At 41.0% G+C, this 24,037-nt stretch overlaps 1 protein-coding gene across 1 annotated transcript in view; it reads right to left on the bottom strand.

The window, feature by feature from the left end:
- Positions 1–3,021: 3,021 nt before the first annotated feature.
- The window catches only part of LOC135213550 (uncharacterized), a 65,044-nt gene continuing 44,028 nt past the window's right edge, over positions 3,022–24,037 (bottom strand). Inside the window, exons 10-14 of the mRNA XM_064247512.1 lie at positions 18,994–19,129; positions 18,449–18,647; positions 17,514–17,765; positions 16,663–16,779; positions 3,022–7,126 (exon numbers count right to left, since the gene is read on the bottom strand). Of these exons, the coding sequence (XP_064103582.1) occupies positions 3,375–7,126; positions 16,663–16,779; positions 17,514–17,765; positions 18,449–18,647; positions 18,994–19,129 (4,456 nt within the window). The 3' untranslated portion in view covers positions 3,022–3,374. The remainder of the gene's footprint in view (positions 7,127–16,662; positions 16,780–17,513; positions 17,766–18,448; positions 18,648–18,993; positions 19,130–24,037) is intronic.

Below are 24,037 nucleotides of genomic sequence, written 5' to 3'. Positions count from 1 at the left end.
TTTCCATCTGTCCATCCGCCTGTGGTGTTTTCGCATGGTACCACGGCGTCCCGGGCTTTAAATAGTTACGCTATGTGTAAGTTTTAGGTAAATAAAAGGATATCTGGGTGTACATTTGCAACTGAAAAGTGTTTTAATAATTTACTGTATGCGAATTACACCGTTAATATTCGAAATAGATATTATTTAAAGCCCGGGACGCAGTGTTACCATGTGCAAACGATGGACAGATGGGAAAAAAAACAAGAGCATAGTGAGTTTCCTCTCGACTACAGAGCTGATAATGGAGTTCTACGACCTCCGGAAAGGAAATGCTATCTAAGAGTACGCTTCATGTCTTCAACTTTGATTTGCACAGCTTTGCTATCTTACATTATTATTATTGTATAATTATTATTATTCAAAAGATAAACTCTATTCATATGGAATAAGTCTACTGAGACCATCGACTTCACACAACCCTCCAAACATTGTGGTACTCATTCGAAAGAAATTACAGAGGATACTGAGAAATACAGACAGAAAAACACTTAAGTACAAGTAACGTAATGCATCTTTGCCTGAACTTTTGAAGTTCTAATTGCACAACATCCTTAGTCTAACGGTGGGTAATTGCTCTACATCCTTATAAGTCTAACGGTGGGAGGAATAAAAAGCTTCTGGAACTGAGAAGCTCCAGTGTGGGACATTTACTGCATGTTGGTGGTGCTGCTCACCAAAATTGGGTCAGGGATCAATTGTGATAGCGGCAGTTTTGTTAAAATACATCTTGCTAGAAACTTGGGCATTCATTTGTTTCTCTAGTTCCTCGCTGGACGACTGGTTTTCGTGCTCGGCTGCCAATCCGGTGGTCCGAAGTTCGAATCCCGGCTCGGCCAACGCGGAATCAGAGGAATTTATTTCTGGTGATAGAAATTCATTTCTCGATAGTGTGGTTCGGATCCCACAATAAGCTGTAAGTCTCGTTGCTAGGTAACCAAATGGTTCCTAGCCACGTAAAAATGTCTAATCCTTCGGGCCAGCCCTAGGAGAGCTGTTAATCAGCTCAGTGGTCTGGTAAAACTAAGATATACTTAACTCATTTGTTTCTTATGAATTTAATGATAATAATTATCATTGCATTTTCATGTTCTTTAAATCAATCTGGATGTGTTCCAGTACAGTACTCTCATGGCAATCTTTTTGACCGTCTGCATGGAACCAGTGGTTATTCAGCAACGGGACCAACGGCTTTACGTGGCTTCCGAACCACGTCGAGAGTGAACTTCTATCACCAGAAATACACATCTCTCACTCCTCAACGAAATGCCCTCGAATCGAACTCTTAGTCATCGAGGTGGCACGCCAACACCATACAGACCATGCCACTGAGGCGCTAACTCATTCGGTGTGAAATTTAGGCTGTACAGCCAATTACTGGGTCACTTCCGGCCATTCAATGACTTAAGACAGTGGAAAGACGGAGTTGGAGTGCTTGAACAGCAAGGTAGATTCAAATAATAGAAGAAATGGAGTACGTACAAGGATCTAAAGGTGGAAAAAAAAGTTAAGTATATCTTAGTTTTACCAGACCACTGAGCTGATTAAAAGCTCTCCTAAGGCTGGCCCGAAGGATTAGATATTTTAACGTGGCTGGGAACCAATTAGCTACCTGGCAACAGGACCTACAGCTTAGTGGGATCCAACCACATTATATCAAGAAATGAATTTCTATCACCAGAAATAAATTCCTCTGATTTCGCATTGGTAGAGCCGAGAATTGAACTTCAGACCAACAGCTTGGTAGGGGAGCACAAAAACCACTTGTCCAACTAGGTACACCGAGAGAAAATTCTACAGTTGCATTGACAAAATAGAATTGAAAATAGAGTATTGGCCAAAGGCCAAGCACTGGGACCTATGAGGTCATTCAGTGCTGAAACGGAAATTGACAGTAAAATATATGAAAGGTGTAACAAGAGAAAAAACCTCATAGTTGCGCTAGGAATCAATTGTTAGGAGAGGGTGGAAAGTAAGATGGAAGGAAAAAACTATGAGAGAAAAAGGAACGAACGGGGTTACTGAAGGCACGCTACAACGAACCTTTAGTAATGCCAGTGCACTGATGGCACTAACCCCCTACAGGGACAGCAAAGTAGAAGAAAGTGGGAATGGAGGCAAACAACTAAAATGTGGGTGCAGCTAAGGGCCGAAGACGTTGCAAACACCCTTGAGTAAAGCCTAACGCGCACCATGTAAGGTTCATTGATACTAGTACTAACCCACTATATAAAAAATTAGGATTTTGGGTGGCTGGAACTCAAGCATTCATGGTACCGGCAGGTTTGTGTATCAGGAATGAAACATCCAAGATTTATCAGAGTATGAGTGCACTTAATCAAATTAAGAGGGAGCAGGGTCCTAAAAATTTGCTTTCAAAAAATTAAATATAGGCAGTTTTTCAACAGTATGCAATTTTCTTTACTGAGTCGCTCTGGAGCAACAAGAGACAGTCAAAGCCTCATTCACCCAGTGATTGTGAAATTCTCAGTTACTTTCTTCTATATTTTCACATCACTATAACTCTTCAACCATTTTCATGCAACATGTAGAATGCAATGGGATATAAAATTCAGGCCACAGGCCAAGCATTGGGCGTACGAGGTCATTCAGCACTGAAAGGGAAATTAAGAATAGAGGGGTTGTAAGATGTAACAGGAGAAAAACTTCGCAGTTCCATTATGAGACAGTTGTTAGGAAAGTTGAAAAGTAATTTGGAAGAAAAAAAAAATGAATGGAAGGGGTTGTAGGTAAGAGCCAATGGGAAGTTGCAAAAAACCTAAAGTAATGCCTACAGTGCTGTGTGAGGTGCACCGATAGCACTACCTCTCCTAAAAGGTAGCAACATGTGCAGACCATTCAGTCTTGGTTTCAACCCTTTCTCTTTCCTTTGTATTTACAACAATTCAGTTTCTTAATAGGAGAGTATGCTCCATAATTTCAGCACCAATACTAGCTTCTGATGATTAATAAAACGACAAATTTAAATAAAATTTATTATATAAATTCATTTCAATATACAAATTAAAGCATATATTACAAGAAAATTAAACCCAATTAAAACAAAAAAACAAACATTATTTAATACTCAGTCTCAATAAAAAGCATTTAAAAATTTACAAATGATACAAATGCTGAAAAGAAGCAACATGCAATTCAAGAACCTCTATAAAGTATATATCACTCTGAAAAGCTCAATAATAAAAACTCTAAGATTTCCCAATATACAAACTATACACAATAATACAAACTGAAAATTTACAAGTATGGTCTATCATTTCTCATAAAACTCACAACAATCATAAAACACAGGTATGATTCTTCAAATAAAAAAATTAATCTCTATTCTGCACACTACCTTTGTACAGTCTTCGAAGAGGCCTGGACCTTGTCTTATCACAAGATGACTGCTCTGTGACTTCAGTCTTCTTCTGGCTAACAATTGGTGATACTGAAAGATGGAGCAAGCTCATAACACTTGGTTTAATCAGAGGTGTATCATAATTGTATTCTTCAAGAGACGCCAATTCAATGTGTGGACTTGTATCAACTGCACGCTTCTTCTTCTGTTTACGAATAAATGTTTTTAGTGTCGGAGACCCTGGAATATTCTGAACTGTCCATTCTGAGGTTATAATATCTTTCTTTAATTGGACTGGATGATCATTTGTACTTTCTACATTTCTTTTTCCACTGAAATGTTTCACGAGAGCTCTTCTGCGTCTTCTAATTTCATTATGAACAGCTTTCTTGGCTGGTACAGTAATTTCACTTGGTATTTCAGTATCTCCCTTTGGGCTCTTTTTCTCAGGCGACAAAGCTATCAACTGAGAGAAGAGTTCTGGTGAAACACTCAGATCTTTAGACATGTGACGAGTAAATCTTAGTGGAGTAATCATACAATGATTTTTGTTAGCCTTTTTCTTCTTCTTATTGAAAGGAGTGGCACTTTTTGAAACACTACCTGGGCTTTTACTATCGCAGGTCTCAGCACTAATTACTTGGGAGTCAGCAGAGCTTGAATTTCGATCAGAGCTACCGAGAGATATGTCAACATTTGACACTTCATAATTACCACCACTTTTTGTGAGCTTTAGTTTAACTCCCCTCTTTCTCTTCCGTTTTCGTGTCTTTAAATCACCATTATTACATGCCCTTTTATCGCCAACATTTTCATTTACTGAAGAATTTAAAACTGTATTTTTTCTAGATCTAACAATCTTCACATCTGTAACAATGCTATGTCTTGGTTTGATCCTTTTCCAGTCATTAGGCTCCTCTATCTGTGGTCTCGTTTTACTTTTCCTGTCTGTTTCATGCTCTTGTGCTATATCAACAGAATTGGTTTTTCTCTTCTGAACTGGAGACATGTATCTGTCTATCTTCTGCTCCCTCCCTTTCCTGCAAGGGGTTTTAGGAGTTCCAGCTAATGAGTGGTCTTTTGAACTTTCAGACAGATAAACTTCAGTGTCACCTGTACAGCTATCTGTAACTGCATCTCTATTACACAAATTTTCCAAGTTTTTCAATGGCAACTTTTTAGAACAGCTTAATTTAAGATTTTTCCCCGGCGACTCAAAATCAGAATCATCATCAAAAATCCTTCCCTTTTCTTTGAAATGGAAAGGGACTTCATAAGTTTCAAAGTTTTCATCGTCACTACTAATTTCCTTCAGAGACTTCCTTTTTGTTATACAAAGCCTTCCACTCTTTCTCCTGTCCTTCTTTCTAGAACATCTTCTCATAGGTCTCTTTTTCTTTCTTTTATTTTCTTGGTTACCAGTTCCAGAACCATCACTGCTAGATATTTTTCTTTTATAGCTATCCCCAGTTATTGGAGTTGATGAGGCATACCTCGTTCTCCGTGATCTTGATTTACCTTGCTTAATTTCTGATTCAAGTATTTGAATTTTTTCTTCTTCATCTGGTTTCATTACATTGCTTTGTATCTTAGCCTTTACCTTGGGGCCACTGTCACTTGGCTTGAAAATTTGTTCAAATTCATCTTCATTTTCCTCATCAAGTGTCAGTTTTCTCTTGGCAGACCTACTGTTTGATAAACGGTTTTCACTACAGCTCCTTGTCCTTTTTTGTTCATCACTGGTTTCAACACTACTCTTCAATTCTGAAACATTGCTCTTTCCCAAATAATGAGAGAGTTGTTCATAATCCAAAGGAATTTCAGGGCTAACTGAAGGGCTTCGTTCCATTTCAGTTAGTTGCAGTTCATCTTTATATGGTTTCATACTTTCTGATGGACAGGAATCTAAGTTTTCACTGCTTTTGGTTGGAATGTCAGCTTCTTCATCACTGACATCATTATCATCATCATCATCACCCAAATGCTGACAGAGAATACTGTCCAGGCTAGGCAGTACAGTTTTGTTATCACTTTCCGGGGACATTTCAATAGTATCTGATGAGGGTAAGCTTGTTTGATGATCTTTTTTTTCAATCATTTTGAAATCTACATCTTCTAGACATTCTTGTTTATCTGGAAGCGATACCAATGACTGACTTCCAACATACCCAGAGGATTCCACTCCATACTTTAAAGAACTTGACATAAATTTTACATTATTAACACACTCTAGTTCACCATCAATATTTTCGCATATTTCAGCACTCACATTCAGATTCTGATCCAAATCACTTCCAAACATCAGATTATTAAGAAATTCAACATCTTTAGGATCCATCTGTGGTATTCCTACACCACTGAAGGGTTCCCCATCAAGGTTCAAAGAATTTTCTACATAATCACCACAATCGTCTGTTTCCTTTTCAAAGTTTAATTTACATGGCTTTGTGTCTAATATATCCCCTGATTGATGCCTTTTGGTTGGAGTGTTGTGTAAAATCAGGGATGCTTTATAAGACCCATGACTATTCTTCAAAGGAGATACAAGTTCAACTTCACTTTCTTCATAGCAAGCAATATTACCAACTTTGACGGGTGAGGTAACTTGATTTTTAGCAGTCTTACTAGGTGTTGCATTATGACATTTACTAATCTTCAAAGGTGTGGCATTCTGACTTTTATCAATCTTCATGGGTGTGGTATTCTGACTTATAGTCACATGTTTATCTGAGAACCCAGAAAATGGAGAGTCAGTACTTCGATTTGACAAGTCGCATAGGGTATCAAGATCACGAGCAAGTGCCGAGGAAAATGATGCTTTTAAAGGTGTAGTAACTGGAGATCTTGGACATTCTTTGGAAGAGGTGAATATATCAGGACTTAGAAAACTTCCTTTAGATGGCGTTTCATCTGTAGATTTCTTTGGAGTCTTTAAAATACTCCTAGGTGTTATTGGCGTCTCTGACAAAGATCCACTTTTACCACGAGGAGTCTGAAAATTATTAGAAACAGGTGCTTTGTTGGGAGTACATGTTAAACTAAACTGTACTCTTTTGCTAGGTGTCATCTCACATAAGCTGGTGTTAAAACGTTTTGGTGTTTCAGGAAACTGACTGGTTACACCTGGTTTTGAAGCACTATTAGGACTTGTATTTTTTCCTTGAGGGACATCTGACCTAACAATACCATCATCAGTTTTACTTTGAGTGAAGCTTTTAGAAGGAGTAGACAGTGACAATGCTCTTCTAACGTTCTTTACTGGAGTCGTTCTTGACTCTAACCGAAGAGACCGATTATGGTGAACTCTCGCTTTTTCAACAGATCTGGTATTCTTAGCAGGTGTGTCACCTTGCAGATTACCACTGGCAGACAATCTGTGGTTTTGATTCTCATAGGATGGTGCCCTCTCATTTTCTTCACTCTCTGCATCATCAAGTCCAAAGCTTAGAGTATGCCTAACAGGAGTTCTAGTTAACTGATTCTTATGGTCATCTCTTGGGTTATCAACACCATTTGAAAGAATCTCTGTGAACAACTGACTTGCACTCGTATGTTGAAGTGAATTCTGATCAATATTGCGCTGACCTGATTTACCACGAATGCGATCTGCAAGCAACTGTGTTTTAGCACGCTCCCAATTCCGTGACCGACCACCAGAGTAAAAGGAATTTCTCCTGGTTACAGTTAAACTTGCACGCAGCTTGCGTGGAGTTGTTCGGCAGGCCCCTAAAAATAAAAAACTTCTTATAGGATTCAAAATTCATACAATCTCTTATGATTATAAGATATAAATCCTCTAAACAGAATTCTTGTTTTTAAGCTAATCCCCCCCACCCCCTCCAAAACATTATTTTTTAAAGAATTCAAGATAAAATATTGTCATGTTAAAAGTTCAGTTCCAACAACCCAGGTTAATAACCATGAACTTTACTTCTGCCATTAGTATCTAAAAAAATTACCTTAGTATAACTCTATTAACCTTGCCTTCTTTTCTTGATATGACAGATTTTAATATTTATCATGTTTGTACTCTACACTCTGAATTTTTGTAACTTTTGATGCAGTAATGCCATATAGCATGGAGCTTAAAATAAGCATTAAATCCTATAACACTCAGTTTCTTGAAGACTAAACATAACCTACCTTGTTCACTAATATCATCCCTGTTGACCCCTGGTTGTAGAAGAAAAAAAGGGGGAAAAAAAAAAAACAATAAAGGTACTGCACTTACCGTTTTACAAAATGGCATTCACCTCCTAACTTTTATATTCCAATTACAGGATGTCTATCTTCCCAAGCATCCTATTTGCTAGATGGCAATTTATACAGGTTTTCCTAATCACATACGTATAACTAAATTAAAATAAAAGTATAATCATAAAATCTTAATATGCCTAATATTTTCTATCACTAAACTTAAGTAACGCCTAAACTTACAAATTACTATGTAAGTATCCCAAAAATCCTGTCCTTACAGCCTTGATAACAAACTACAAATGTAAAAAGGTAATTCTTCAAGTGAATGTTGAAACACACTGGAAAAAAATAAAACCCTTGTTGCCTACAGCTAATGCATGTATTTGTATAAAAACTTTCCACGTAAATATGCTAATTCCATTTACTTTTTGAAATAATTATAGGTGTTACATATCATTTGTAAGTTCTATCACTGCTGAAAGTTTGCCTAAATCTATGGTGCACTACAGAATGTATACTTGCATGCTTTATGGATCACCTCCAATTTACTAGAATCAGTCTGACAAGTTAAGTATATCTTAGTTTAACCAAACCACCGAGCTGATTAACATCTTTCCTAGAGCTGGCCCGGAGGTTTAGATAGTTTTACGTGGCTAGGAACCAATTGGTTACTTAGCAATGGAGCCTACAGCTTATTGTGTGATCCGAACCTCATTATATCAAGAAATGAATTTCTAATCACCAGAAATAAATTCATCTGATTCTGCGCTCGCAGAGCAGGGAAGCGAACTCAGACTACTAAATCGGTAGGCAAGCATGTAATCCAATTGTCCAACGAGGAACTAATCTGAAAAGAATTACCTTGAATACTTAGCACTATACATTTTGACTTTCCTCATTTATAAAGTGTTTAGTATACGGGACCATCTCCATATGTCAGAGGGACTTGAAATGAATGGAAATTAAATACCGCTCTTCATGTGTTGGCATATTCTTTGCATCACAAAGATGGGCTACAAGCTGCAAGCATGGAGGATACTTTTCCTGTTGTCTCAGTCCTTGTAATCACTATCCTATTAGAACCCTTGTTTCTCAAAAACAAACACTAGTACTTAGGTCCTAAGGAATTTCTGATAGAAATGTTACTTTATCGATGGACTCCGTTAATGGCGATCTGGTTTTATGGCGCCTGAAAAATTGGTGATTTCTGGCGCCATAATGCCCCAGTTCCAGTTAACGGCGCCTTGTGGCCCCAATAACTGGAACACGATCCGGACATCAACGCCGATAAGAGGACCACAACCCAATAACCAGTTACCAGCACCATAAATCAAAATTTTGGTTAAAACATGCACATGCAGGAACAGTTATTTTATGTATAAAATGAAAGGTCTGTTTGTAAATCATGAAGGTGTTAATTTAAAATCTATCCAATCATGGTGGAACAGGATCACCTGCGTATAAACCTTAGGTATTGTATAGTAGGACTGGTAGTGTCCTACAATACAGACCTGCCTAGTTGTTAAAAGACAGCACACGGTCATAAGAAAACATTAGCAGACAAATAAAAGGCACCTTAAGCAACTTAGTTTCTTTTGTTGTAACTGCTATAAAAGCATTTTCATTCAGCAGACCAAACTTAGTTGCATGCATACTGTCTATCAGACCACACACAAGCAGAAAAGGCATTTTCTAGCTTCTGCATAACAAATGAGTAGAGCATGAACAAACTGATATACTGAAGAAGAAGAAGAGAAAATAAAAGTAATAATCTTATACAGTCAACCCCCAGGTATTTGTGGTTCAGGATTTGAGGCTTCACCTATTCAAAGATTATTCTGTGGAACTTAATGCCAAATTATTCATGGAAAATACATCAATTCACAGATTTTTACATTGAGAAATATTCACCAATTACTGTACTTTCATGTTACTTTTGTGACTACATAAAAAAATGATATTGTTATAATACAATAAAGTTTCATACATACTTACCTGGCAGATATATACATAGCTAAGACTCCGTCGTCCCCGACAGAAATTCAAATTTCGCGCCACTCGCTACAGGTAGGTCAGGTGATCTACCGGCCTGCCCTGGGCGGCAGGACTAGGAACCATTCCCGTTTTCTACTCATATATTTTCTCTTCCACCTGTCTCCTTGCGGGGAGGCTGGGTGGGCCCTAATCGTATATATCTGCCAGGTAAGTATGTATGAAACTTTATTGTATTATAACAATATCATTTTCATACAATCAACTTACCTGTCAGATATATACATAGCTGATTGGCACCCTTCGGTGGAGGGTAAGAGACAGCTACTACTAGAATAGACAGGTAAACAACATCTGTTGTAGGTATAAAATAAAAACCTTGGTTCCTACCTGATAGGTGGTAGACTTCGTGGGTGTTTTCCCCGTAGTCTGCATCACCTCAAGAAACTTTAGCGAGATATGTGATCTATGGCCAAGAATTCTTGTGGGTCTGCCGAAGGGGTCTTATCCACTTACTCGGCAGAGCCTGAAAGGACTTTGTCAATGGGTGCTGATCCACTTACATGACAACACACCTTATTAAGGAGCACACAACCAATCCCGACCACCTGATCCTAACCACCATGTTAGTATTAAAAATTGCTCAGAGTTATCCCCAACTCTTCGCAACAACCGTAACTCAAACCACAATGCACAAGCACACAATAATTTCAAAAAAAAATTTTTATCTAATACAAGATATCACAAGAGTTCCTTACTGAACTGAAGTGACTGGCCGCTTGTGCGGCAACTGCACTTGTTCAGCAGAAAGTCTAGAACATATCTATTAGACTTAAGTAGTAAAAAAAAAAAAATTTTTTTAAGGATTGTTGTAAGCTCCTGTACCCAGGATTGTGCCCGCAGACACAAAAGGACCTAATGAAAAACATTTTTCATAGGTCACACGCACGTCCTTCAAATAGTGAGCCGCAAACACAGAATTACATCTCCAATATGTCGCTTCCAAGATATTCTTCAGCGACATATTTCTCTGAAAAGAGAGAGACGTCGCCACTGCTCTCACTTCATGAGCTCTTACTCTCAGGAGTTTTAAAGAATCGTCCGTGCAAGCCTTATGAGCGTCCATAATTACGTTCCTGACAAAAAAGGCTAATGCATTCTTAGACATAGGTCTTGATGGATCCTTCACTGAGCACCACAGGCCTTGTCTAGAACCTCCCAACTGTTCCTTTTTCTTTAAGTAAAACTTTAATGCCCTTACTGGGCAAAGAGACCTCTCCGGTTCCCTGCCGACGAGACCCGATAATCCTTTTACTTCGAAGTTTCTCGGCCAGGGGTTCGAAGGATTTTCATTCTTCGCCAAGAATAATTCCTTGAAGGAACAGATGGCTGAATCTACATTGAACCCGACTTTGTCACTAAGGGCGTGCAGTTCGCTAACCCTTTTTGCCGTCGCCAGTGACAAAAGGAATAAACATTTTCTCGTTATATCACGAAACGAGGCCAAATGTAGGGGTTCAAATCTCTCTGAAGCCAAGAACTTCAGTACTACGTCTAGATTCCAGTTAGGGGGAGAAGTCATTCTAGACTTCTTGGTCTCAAACGACCTAATCAGATCATGCAGATCCTTATTGTTTCCCAAATCTAGGCCTCTATTCCTAAAGACGGCCGATAGCATACTTCTATAGCCCTTTATCGTGGCTACGGAGAGCTGCGATTCTTCCCTCAGAAATAACAAAAAATCAGCTATTTCTGCTACAGAGGTACTGGAGGAGGACAACTTCTTTGACTTACACCACCTTCTAAAAACTTCCCACTTGGATTGGTAAACCCGGATAGTGGAAGTTCTCCGGGCTCTAGCGATCGAGCTTGCTGCTTTACTAGAAAAGCCTCTCGCTCTGACAAGTCTTTCGATAGTCGAAAGGCAGTCAGAGCGAGAGCGGGGAGGTTTTGATGAAACCTCTCGAAGTGTGGTTGTCTGAGAAGATCCCTCCTTTGTGGAAGGGATCTGGGGAAGTCTACTATCCACTCCAGTACCTCTGGAAACCATTCTTGAGCTGGCCAAAAGGGGGCTATCAGGGTCATTCTTGTCCCCTTTGAAGTCACAAACTTCCTGAGTACTTGCCCCAGAATCTTGAATGGGGGAAATGCGTAAACGTCTACCTGAGACCAGTCTAGTAGGAAGGCGTCTACTGCTAGAGCTCTGGGATCTTCTACCACTGAACAGAAGACTTCCAGTCTCCTCGAGAGGAACGTTGCAAAGAGGTCGACATGAGGAGTTCCCCAAAGAGACCAGAGCTTGAGGCAAACTTCTGAGTGGAGGGTCCACTCGGTATGAAGGACCTGGTTCCTCCTGCTCAGCCTGTCCGCTCGTACGTTCCTTACTCCCTGAACGAACCTCGTCAAGAGAGAGATGTTCCTCTGGGATGTCCACAACAGAAGTTTTCTCGTGAGTTCGTAAAGGGCATACGAGTGAGTACCTCCTTGCTTCCGAATGTATGCCAGAGCGGTTGTATTGTCCGCATTCACTTGTACTATTTTGTTGCATACTAACGGTTCGAAGCTCTTTAGAGCTAGGTGTACAGCTAGCAGTTCTTTGCAGTTTATGTGCCAGGACACTTGAAGAGCATTCCAAGTGCCTGACACTTCTCTCTTTCCCAAAGTTGCTCCCCAACCTTTTTCCGACGCGTCGGAAAACAATACAAGGTTTGGGCTCTGTATTTCCAGGGAAGTACCTTTGTTTTCCCTCAGTGGGAGTAACCACCATTCTAGATGTCGTTTTATCAGATCTGGAATGGGAAAAAAGTCCGAGAGGAGTCCTGTCTTCATGTTCCACGAACTTCTGAGGAAGAACTGAAGAGGACGGAGATGAAGTCTTCCTAGGTGAAAGAACTGTTCGAGCGAGGAAAGGGTCCCTAACAGGCTCAACCATTCCCTCGCCGAAGTCCGTTCCTTCCTTAGGAAGAGAGAGACTTTTTCTAAACCTCTCGCTAGTCTCTCTTGAGAAGGAAATACTCGAAAACCACGAGAATCCATCCGAATCCCCAGATAGACCAAGTTCTGGCTGGGGATCAGTTGGGACTTCTCGAGGTTCACGAGTAATCCTAGAGTCTTTATAAGGTTTAGTGTCACAGTCAGGTCCTCCAAACACTGTTCCTCTGACTTTGCTCTGATAAGCCAGTCGTCTAGGTAAAGAGATATACTGATTCCTTTCAGATGAAGCCATCTCGCCACATTTTTCAAAAGGTTCGTGAAAACCTGAGGAGCCGTCGACAGGCCGAAGCACAAGGCTCTGAATTGGAAGATCCTTCCCCCCGTCATGAAACGGAGGTACTTCTTCGACGAAGGATGGATCGGGACGTGAAAATATGCGTCCTGGAGATCCAGAGACACCATCCAATCCCCTTGGCGAAGAGCCGCCAGGACTGAAGCAGAGGTTTCCATGGAGAACTTCTGTTTTTGAACAAACTTGTTCAGAGCGCTGACATCCAGAACTGGTCTCCATCCCCCGAGGCTTTCGCAACCAAGAAAAGACGATTGTAAAACCCCGGGGAGCTTTGATCCAGCACAAGTTCTATAGCTCTCTTGTCCCACATCTGATCCACCATTTGTTGAAGAGTATCTTTCAACACAGGGTCCTTGTAATTGGCGGACAATTCCCTCGGAGTTGACGTCAGGGGAGGATTGTCCAGGAAAGGAATGAGATATCCCTTCTGAAGAAACCGACATCGACCAAGGATCTGTGTCGATGCGAGTCCAGGCTTCCGCAAATCCCCGGAGCCTGGCACCTACTGGTGTTTGGAGGAGCGCCACTTCACTTTCCCCTTTTAAAGGGGCGGAACGAGGCTCGACCTCTCTTCTCGGTCGTTTTCCTTTTAGCGGTAACTCTAGTTGGAGGGCCACCTCGAAAGGGCCGAACAGGAGTAGACGCCACTTTCTTTTCTCCCACCATTACTGGTCTCTTCTTCCTGGACGATTGCAGGAGAAGATCCTGAGTCGCTTTCTCCGTCAGCGATCGGGAAATATCCTTCACCAACTGTGACGGGAACAGAAAATCAGACCTAGGGGCGAATAACAAAGCTGCTCTTTGTGAGTGTGATACTGCTTTCGTCAAGAAAGCGCTAAACACAGATCTCTTCTTCAAGAGACCTGCTCCAAATAAGGAAGAAACTTCCCCTGAGCCGTCTTGCACCGCCTTGTCAATACATGACAAAATTGCTAGGAGTACATCCGGTTCTAGCCCTTCAGGGGCATGAGCCTTCTTGGACATCACCCCAAGGGACCAATCTAGGAAGTTAAAGACTTCTAGAATGTGAAAAAGTCCCTTGAGGAGATGATCCAACTCTGAAAGGCCCCAAGTAATCTTAGCCGTGTGAAGGCTATGTCTCCTGGATGCGTCTACCAGACTGGAAAAGTCAGCTTCAGCTGAAGCTGGGAGAGTGAGACCCATATTCTCCCCAGTCTGGTACCAAATCCCTCTCTTGCCGGTCAGTCTAGGGGGAGGCATGCAAAAGACTGTCCTTACTAGCTCTTTCTTAGTTAGCATCCAGTTATCCAGCGATTGCAGAGCTCTCTTCATAGAAATCGTCGGTCTCATCTTCAAGAAAGCCGACGATTTCGGAGTCTTCGAGCATGAAAACAGTGAACGAGGCGAAGGAGGAGCGGCAGGGATCAACGCATCTCCGTATTCCTGGAGAAGGAGAGCTGTCAAGACTTTGTAGTTCGACAGTCCTTCCTTACCGTGAGACTCGTCCTCTGATTCCTCTTCCATAATCGGATCAGTAGGAGAGGCCACTTCTCGTTCCGGGTCTTCTTGTCCAACAATTCTCTCTACTGGGGACAAATTCCTAATAGGAGAGGGGCTAAGAGAGTGTAAAGAGCTCCTATGCTTGACTGGCTCTTCGTACTTGGCTGGCGCCTCGCGCCTGGCTGGCGCCTCGCGCTTGGCTGGCGTCTCGCGCCTGGCTGCCTCCTCGCGCTTGGCTGGCGCCTCGCGCCTGGCAAGATCCTCGCGCTTGGCTGGCGTCTCGCGCCTGACTGACTCTTCGCGCTTGGCTGGCGCCTCGCGCCTGACTGGTGCCTCGCGCCTCTCAAAAGTCTCGCGCCTGACTGACGCTTCGTGCCTTGTTGAAGTCTCGCGTCTTCCTGAAGTCCCATCCTTGCGTGACAGATGCTTGTCTGGAGCCTCACGCTTGGATGAATGCTCACGCCTGGTTGTTACTCCGCGCTCGGCTGAAGCTGCTGATCTGGCAGACGTATCCCATCTGGGAGAATCCTCTCGTCTGTAATGCGTTTCTCGCTTGTCTGACTCTCTCTTAGAGGACGCTTCTCGTCTGTAGGACGCCTCGCGCTTGGCTGGCGCTATGCGTTTGTCTGGCGAATCCAGATCTTCCCATGAGTCTCTATCTGAGATCTCAAAAGACTCACGTCTCACAGGAGCCTCACTCCTGGTGGGAGAAGGAAGACGAGTCTTCTTGACCGGCAGTCTGACGTCTTTCTTACGAGGAGGATCCTTCGCAAGGACTCCTACTAGGGCGGAAAGCTGTTCCTGTACCGCCAAAATGATCCTTTTGGACGCTTCTCCTGCGTCTTCTTGAACGGGAGAGGGAGACCTCGAAGGCGTGTTGCCCCCATCATGGGACGGCGAAACCCTCTTCGCCTTCTTGATAGAAGGAGGCTCTTCTTCCGAAAAGCGTTCTGGGCTTGAATCCAAACCAGGATCTCTCCAGTGCCTTTTCAGGGGCCTGGACAAGTCCGAATCCTTCCACCCTCGTTTAGGAGAGGGAGAAGCGGACGAAGAGAAGCACTCTCTGAGGACGCTTTTTCGATAGCGGTCCTGAGCAGGCTGTCTATAAACAGCACCTGCTGAAGGGACGCCTGACCGGGGGGAATTCTCCACAACCTCCGTACGGCTTTCGACTTTCCTTCTCCTCTGGGCTTGGGAGCTTGGAAGAGGTCTAGGCCTGGGAGCGTCGCAGAGACGGTCAGACGCCCCCTCCACAACACTGGGGACACTCACTTCACTAAAATCACTTTCACAATCCTTACCTTTCATGGTAGCCATTTCGGATCTCATCCTGTGAAGCGTAGCCTTCAGATTAGCAATTTCTCACACAAACACTTGAATCAGACATTCTGAAGAAAAATAAAAAAGCAAGTCCAAATCCAGTCCACAGTAGCGAATGCCAAAACAACGATCCAGGTACGTCACCAAAAGTCCACAAAAAGATGATCAATTGCTTAGAAAAGCGAATTCCAGTCAAGAGGTGGCAGCAACGATGTTGATACCACCAGCGACAGAAAATATATGAGTAGAAAACGGGAATGGTTCCTAGTCCTGCCGCCCAGGGCAGGCCGGTAGATCACCTGACCTACCTGTAGCGAGTGGCGCGAAATTTGAATTTCTGTCGGGGACGACGGAGTCTTAGCTATGTATATATCTGACAGGTAAGTTGATTGTATGAAACAACTATTTACTGATTTTCAAATACCATTACGTAATATAAATGTAAACAGCAAATATCAATAAAAATTTATTTTTTCTAAAAATTAATATCAAATATTTTGTTACTGTATAGTATTCACTCTATTTGTGAATTCCCAGTGTTCCCTCTATCTACTTTGAAAAGAAAATGGGATGGCTTGAATACTGTATGAAAGAAAATGGCTGTGCCTGAATATAGGGAGAACCTCAATAATTTTCACACATACATAGTTGTAAGCCATATATTTTGAGGGTAATGTTGTAAGATGACTGAAATTATATTAGTGTTTTAGGATGAGAGTTTAAGGTATAATTTTTGTAGGATGATAGTTTTAGGAATACATTCGGTGTTTTAACCATCAAAATAAGCAATTATATGTGCTTTTAGAGGGATATGTCAAGTAATCACAGATTTTAGCTGTTCACGGGTGTTTGTGGTCCCTATCCCTAGCGAATACTGGGAACTGACTGTATACAACATTATAACTTGTCTACTTTCAATATTTAACAAAATGCTAATTATGTGTCTACATAACTGCATGCAAAGTTCCTATGAGAATTAGGTACAAAGTTTATGTTCAAATCTTACTTTTAATGTCAGGGCTCTCTGTTACAACAGTTGTGCCAGTACTTTTACATATTCTCTTCCTATTGAAGATTGTCCGTCCAATTTTGTCTCCAGGAGTCTCCGGAGCTAAAACACCACCTGAAAAGAAAGTTTATTTATAAATCTTTACAGCAGTTACAACCTAGACTATGGAACGATGTCTGGACTTTTTAAAAACTGAATTTAGTGCAGCTGCCAATTTTGTTAACTATTAAGCTCTCACTATGCATCTTTATATAATGGGTATTGGTAGCTTTTAAAGATTTCTCTGGTATTCATTATGAAAACTTGGTTGTGTTAGGTCTTTGTAACAAGCCTACTGGCTGAGGAAATAATAATGATGCAGATAATGAAACACTTGTATTTAATCACTTGCCAATGTGAAAGAATTTTCTGCTAGCCTTAACCCTTGTGTTGTGCAGGAATGGTCTACTCAAGTCATTAAAAGGTCTCATCCATGACATGGGACTGATCTGTCATACTTCTTTTGGTTCTACTTAGGTAGCTCATAACAGATAATCCATTTCTCTCAATGTAAGGAGCTTCTCTCTATATTCTAGTGATAAAAGGCAACATTTATTGATAACTTTTTGCAGCCACAATTTAGACAACACGTGTGGTTGTGTGGTAGTACCAGATGACAGTTGTCTTCTTGACATTTATATTCAGGAACAGCTTTTCTAGGATGAGAGAAGATCATAAATGTACGCTAACGTAAATGATGGGTTTAAAAGAGAAGGTGGAACTCCATGATATGGTGAACAGGTATTTTACCTAAGAATATTCTGCACTGTACAGCAGGTATCAAGTAAAAAAGAAAATAATTCACTTACTCTTTTTTAATTTAGGAGTTTGAAGTCCTTTCGAAGATGCTTTCGCTTCTTTAACTGGCGTTTTCTTATATCCTCTTGTTCTTAAAGGACTCGTATCAAGGGAACGCTTAATTTTCTTGCGAGGACTTCGTCTCAGTCCTGCAACCGGTACACCATCAACCGTGTGAGATCTTCTTAACTTAGATTTTGGAGCAGAGTCTGTCCAGTCAAACAAATTTCGTCTCACCCTCTGAAATTCATGGTCTGCTGTTTCTGGAAGGAAAAAAATTTAACAGTGTAGACCACCAATCAAGTTTTAGTTTTTAAAATATCTATGAAAATAGATATGTAAATTATCCCTACTAAAAAATTTTGCTTTTCTAAGGGTAGTTGTAGTTTCTTTCATGTCCAGTACTTAGAACTTTATGCATATAACATGGTTTACTCAGTGAAACAAAATTCTGATAAATTTGTAATTGTACCAACACTCCCAGTCAAATGTACAGCCCTTCAATAAGTTGTAAGGTTTAACTGACAGAAACCAAATAAAAATTTCTTGCAGGGGATAAAAATTTCTTAAAATAAAAGCAGTAACACCATAAATCTTGTTTACATTTTTATTACCATTACTATTTTGATATTGATATTAATGGCCAATGACTTTCCTTTACCCTTTACCTTTCAAGTACAAACCACTAAAACATGTTTCTAAGACCACATCTCTTAATATATTGTATATTAATGAGAGAGAGAGAGAGAGAGAGAGAGAGAGAGAGAGAGAGAGAGAGAGAGAGAGAGAGAGAGAGAGAGAGAGAGAGAGAGAGAGAGAGAGAGACTTATTCCAATGAGAATCAGAGCTAAGATTCCTCTTCAAACAATGAATAGAAGTAAAATTGGATGTGTTGAACTTCATAACCAATATCCAAAGTAACAGTAACAACAAGCTGTGAACCAACCTTTACTTCTCGTTGTTGACGGTACCCGAGTTCGTTCACTGTCATTGCGTTTTAGCGTTCGGTTAGTGATAGGCACCACCAGTCTGTGTTTACTGGGTTCCATTAGAGTTGGATGTCTTGTCAATCTTTTCTCTTCTCGGGATTTCATCGAGTCTGGGTTGTCAGGAGTACCATTACTTTCTTCGCCTATAACACTTCCCTGAAGAAAGAAAAGACATCAAAATGAATCAACATTTACTTTAGTTCTTTGTTCTTCAATTCTATTTTGCTGAATTTACACATAAGATTCTCTAATGTAAAGTTCTATAGAGATGGATATGGTGACTACTATATAAATCTTAAAATAACATTAACAGAAGCAAATTGAGCATCAAAATTGTCAGGAAAGGTAAAATGTAGGAGTTAAAATAAATTACAGTGCTATACAGAAATCAGGACAAAAAAGTAAAAAAGGAAAAAAAGTTTGATTCAGCTACAGGCAAGGCCATTAGTTTTCATTATCTACAATAAATCTGCACACAAAAAATAAACTTTGCAATACTTACTAGAGACCTAACAGATGAAGGCCTAGTATCACAAACCGAACTTATATCTCCAGTGAGAATGCGCAGCTCCTCTGGCAAGGGCTGGTTCAGTTCTTCGTAAATTTCAACTAAAACCTCTCCTAAAGTTTCGCCATAACTAGAAAAAAAGTAGAATGTATAAAACAACTGGCACAAGAAACAAACTTTAATTACAATAAAAAAAAATACTTGAACATAAAACAAGGAAGAATAAATCATTATTTTCACACTTTCCTACGCTACCGTATGAACTTATATGAAGTAGTCTTACCAGACCACTTTGTTGCATCTTTAGAATTATTATGACTGGTTTTAAAGGACATATTTACGATGGGGGATTAAAACTGCAGGAATATGATATTGTTATGATACAATAAAGTTTGTTCATACTTACCTGGCAGATATATATATAGCTGTATTCTTCCGAAGTCCGACAGAATTAAAAAACTTATGACACACGTAGTGGGAGTCAGGTGGTTAGTACCCATTCCCGCCGCTGGGAGACGGGTATCAGGAACCATTCCCATTTTCTATTCATATTTTTATTCCCACTGTCCCCTGAGGGGAGGTGGGTGGGTACTTGATTATATATATATCTGCCAGGTAAGTATGAACAAACTTTATTGTATCATAACAATATCATTTTGTTCATGAAACTTACCTGTCAGATATATATATAGCTGAATCCCACCGTTGGAGGTGGGAAGGGACAGAATAGAAGGATTTTGGGAAACAAATTGCATGCAGATGATTTACATCTTGGTTCCACCTGTTAGCATAGCTGACTTCGTGATTACTGTCACCCAAGTCTGCTTCTGCTTTACTAGAGTTGCCAGCAAGGTAGTGACCTGTGTAGCTGGTGCACTCTAGATGATCTGTCAACGGGGGCGTGACCACAATGTGACTAGACCATATTGACCATACCATGAGGGCTAAGAAGTAAAATAAATATATACCACCACCTGACCAACCTAGCCAAAGTTAAGGTGTTTTAACTAAGGCTTAAGAGTTAAGAAGTCCGCCATTGGCGGCGACTCAACAACTAAAATTAAGAGCTCTTCCTAACCATTTTCTACAGGATAGGATGAGTGGTACTTCTTGCCCCCAAGATTGTGTCTGCGGACACGTATGGCCCTAGCGAGCAGCAGATCTCATATGCCGTCTTCACATCCCGCAGGGAGTGTGAAGCGAACACAGATCTCATATGCCGTCTTCACATCCCGCAGGGAGTGTGAAGCGAACACAGAGTTGTTTCACTAAAACGCAGTACTCAGGATGTTACTGAGTGCCATGCTCTGTTGAAATGCTTCCGAGGCCGCGCCCTCACCTCGCGAGCATTCAGATCAAAAGAGCCTCTTTGAAAGAACTCCTTAACAATAAAGCCAGGGTGTTCTCTGATATGGGCAAGTCTGGTCTTTTTCGGAACACTGCAGATTGTCCGAAGGACTTCGACTTTCTTTAGTTTTATGTAGATAAAACTTGAGAGACCCGACAGGGCACAGGACTCTCTCTGGCTCTTGCCCAATAACTTGTGCCATCCCTTGATTCCAAGCTCCTGGCCCAAGGATTAGACGGGTTTCCATTCTTAGGCCACAACGGAAGGCTTAGAGAACACACAGCATTGTGTTCTCTAAAGCCAAAACGTCTGACGATGGCTTAAAACCTCACTAACCCTCTTTGTCATAGCTAGAGTGGTTAGAAAATTAGCCTTTCTGGTCACGTGCATTAAGTTTACAGAAAGGAGAGGTTCAAAATGCTTTGACATCAAGATTGATTGATTGTGTATTATATCTGGCGTCACAACATCTGGGTAATTGACACCGAAATAAATTAAATATAAAAAAAATTTAAATTTTTGATAAATTTCATATAAAAATCTATAAATATATATAATTTTTTTTTTTTCATATATAAAAGTTCTTACATAGACAATCTATGTATAATTTAAATTTGGTTAAGGAGGCCCGCCTCCCTCATAAAAATATATAACTGCTCTATATTACAATCCTTTCCAAGAATTGTAGCTAGGATAAAATTGCCTACTCTGTCACGACCCCAAGACATGAGCCTATGTCTCAAATTCCCAAGTCGGGTGGGACATTCAACCAGCAAATGTCTCACAGTCAAGGGCACAGTACAGTTCTCGCAAAACGGAGGATTTTCACGAGACATCAAGAACCCATGGGTGAGTCTTGTATGTCCCATCCTCAATCTGCACAACATCGTTTCTTGTCTCCTTGGCAAATATGGATATGACCAAGGAGACACTGAAGATGTGATACTACGCATTTTTTGATCGTTTAAAATATCCTCCCACTGGGACTGCCAACATTTTTTAATTCTCTGACCTACTAGAGGATACAAATCCTGATATGGTAGTAGGCATCTTGTGGGTTCTGGGGAGCTGACCGCAGACTTTGCAAGTTGGTCAGCTTTCTCATTCCCAGCCACCCCAACATGAGAAGGCACCCAACAGAACTTTATTTCTTTTCCTCTTCTTTTTAGTAAAAGCAGCCATTCCAATATATCTAAAATCAGAGGGTTTAAAGGGTTAAAAGATTCCAGTGACTGGAGAACACTTCTTGAGTCACAATATATAATAAAATTACTTTCATTCCGAATTAAAACTTCCTTTAAAGCCTTTAAAATTCCATATAACTCTGCTGTAAAAATTGATGCAACAGATGATAACCTGCCACTCCTCTCTACATCAGGGAAGACTACACCAAAGCCGACGCCAGCATCTGACTTTGAGCCGTCCGTGAAAACTGCAGTGGAATCGTCATGTTGCAAGGAATGTTCTAAAAATATTGACCGCGTGGCCTCACTGGACAATTCTGTTTTGGTAAAATTGAAATATCTGCAGAATTTTACCTCTGGGAAGTTCCAGGGGGGACTAACTGAATATTTTGCTGGTAAAATCTCGACCCTTGGCATGTTTAATTCACGAACAATGGTATTGACTCTAAAAGCGAATGGATGAGGTTGCTTGGGGTGATTTTCATAAAACTGCCAATGCCTTTCATTTCTCATACAAATGCTGGTTAAAGACTTAGGTAGCCTCTGGAATCTATACCAGCTCTGAACCAGCAGACGCTTGTAATGAAGATCCAGTGGCACCTCATCAGCATCTACAAGCATGCTCTCGGTGGGAGATGATTTAAATGCTCCAGTACACAACCGTATTCCTCCATGATGAATTGAGTTGAGCATTTTAAGGCTATTTGGTTTTGCAGAAGTGTACACCTCACACCCGTAACTTAATTTTGAAAAGACCAAGGCTTTATATAATCTCAACATCTGAGTTCGGTCTGCACCCCACGAAGTGTGAGACACAACTTTCAGCAAATTCATTGCTTTTAAGCATTTTAACTTAATATATTTCAGATGTGGAATCCAGGTCAGTTTGCTATCAAAAATCAAGCCAAGAAACCTTGTTTCACCAACACATGGAATTCTCTGCCTATGAATGAATAGATCTGGATCAGGGTGGATTCCCCTTATATGACAAAAGTGCATAGTTACAGTTTTACTGGCGGAAAATCTAAAACCATTAACCTCAGCCCACTTTATTATATTATCAATGCAGAGCTGACATCAAGAACTTCAGACTACGTCTAAGTTCCATACCGAAAGCTTCGATCTGGACAGTTTCGAGATTCCACAGACCTCAAAGATCGTGAAGGGCTTTGTTGTTTGACAGATGCAAATCTCTGAGCCCAAAGGCCGTCAACAACATATTTGCGTATTCTTTAATAGTTGTGACTGCCAGCTTATCCCATTCTTCAGACAGAAAGGGAAGACGGATATGTAATTTACAGAGGTTGAGGTGGAGGAAAAGCCATTCTTCCTGCACTATCTCCAGAAACGGCCCACTCCAATTGGTACCCCACAAGAAAGGCAGCATTCTTTGCCTTGGCAATGACACTTGCCATTAGTCTTGAAAATCCTCTTATTCCGGTCAACTTCTCGACAGTCTGAACGTAGTCAGACTCAGAGCGGAGAGGTTTAGAGGTACCTTTCGAAGTGAGGCTGTTAGAGTAGACCGACTCTCTCGGAAAAGGTCCTTGGAAAGTGTTCTAGGACGGACGTGACTTCTGTGAATCCAGCATCTTGAAGGCCAACATGGGGCGATCAGCGTCATTCTCGCTCCCTGTGACGTCATAAATCATCTTATTACATTTCCTAAGAGTTTGAAAAAGGGGAAAAGAGACTAAACATCCATCCCCGTTCAATACCATAGGATGGCGTGAAAAGCTACCGCTCCCGGATCGAGAATAAGGGAGCAGAGTAGATGAAGCCTCTTCGACCTCAACATAGCGAAGAGAAGTATGAAAGGACGTCCCTAAAGTCTCCACAACTCTCAACATACTTCTAATCAGATTCCACTCGGAAGTCAGTAGTTGCTGCCGTCGATCGAGAAGATTCATACAGACGTTGTGCAATCCTGTAACGAACCTCTTGAGGATCGTTACGTTCTATGCCTGTTGTCATAATAGGCTCTTTCTCGTTAACTCGAACAGGGACCGAGAGATGATACTTCTTGAGATATGAGAGAGCTGTGGAATTGTCCGAGTTGATATGGACCACTGGTTGCAAAAACTCGTTCTTCGAGGGACTGGAGGGACGACCGAATTGCTTCCAATTCTTTCAGATTATGTGCCAGGACATCTGAAACCCTCTCCAGATGCCTGGCACCTTCTCGCTATCACCTCAGGTGATACTTGAAGCACTGAGAGATGTTCAGAATCATTTCTAGATCTTGGATAATATTTCAGTTTTCCGGTAGGAAAAAACTGTAGAGGTCTGAATTGCAGTCTATTCAGGGAAACAAACTTCTTCAGGAAGGAAATGGTCCCCAGCAGGCTCATCCATTCCCTCACCGAGCATGCTTACTTCCCTAATAAGGCTGCGCTTTGTCTAAGCAGGAGAGCATATAATAGTGCAATGTCGCGGTAGACTCGTAAAGAGTCCTATTACAGTGCGGTAACGAGCACCGAAAGAAGTAAGAGATATCTCTGTTGAA

This window comes from Macrobrachium nipponense, chromosome 43 (assembly GCF_015104395.2).
Source record: "Macrobrachium nipponense isolate FS-2020 chromosome 43, ASM1510439v2, whole genome shotgun sequence".
NCBI lineage: Eukaryota > Metazoa > Arthropoda > Malacostraca > Decapoda > Palaemonidae > Macrobrachium > Macrobrachium nipponense.
Note: the sequence above shows the minus strand (reverse complement) of the source record. Positions and strands in the feature narration are given on the sequence as shown.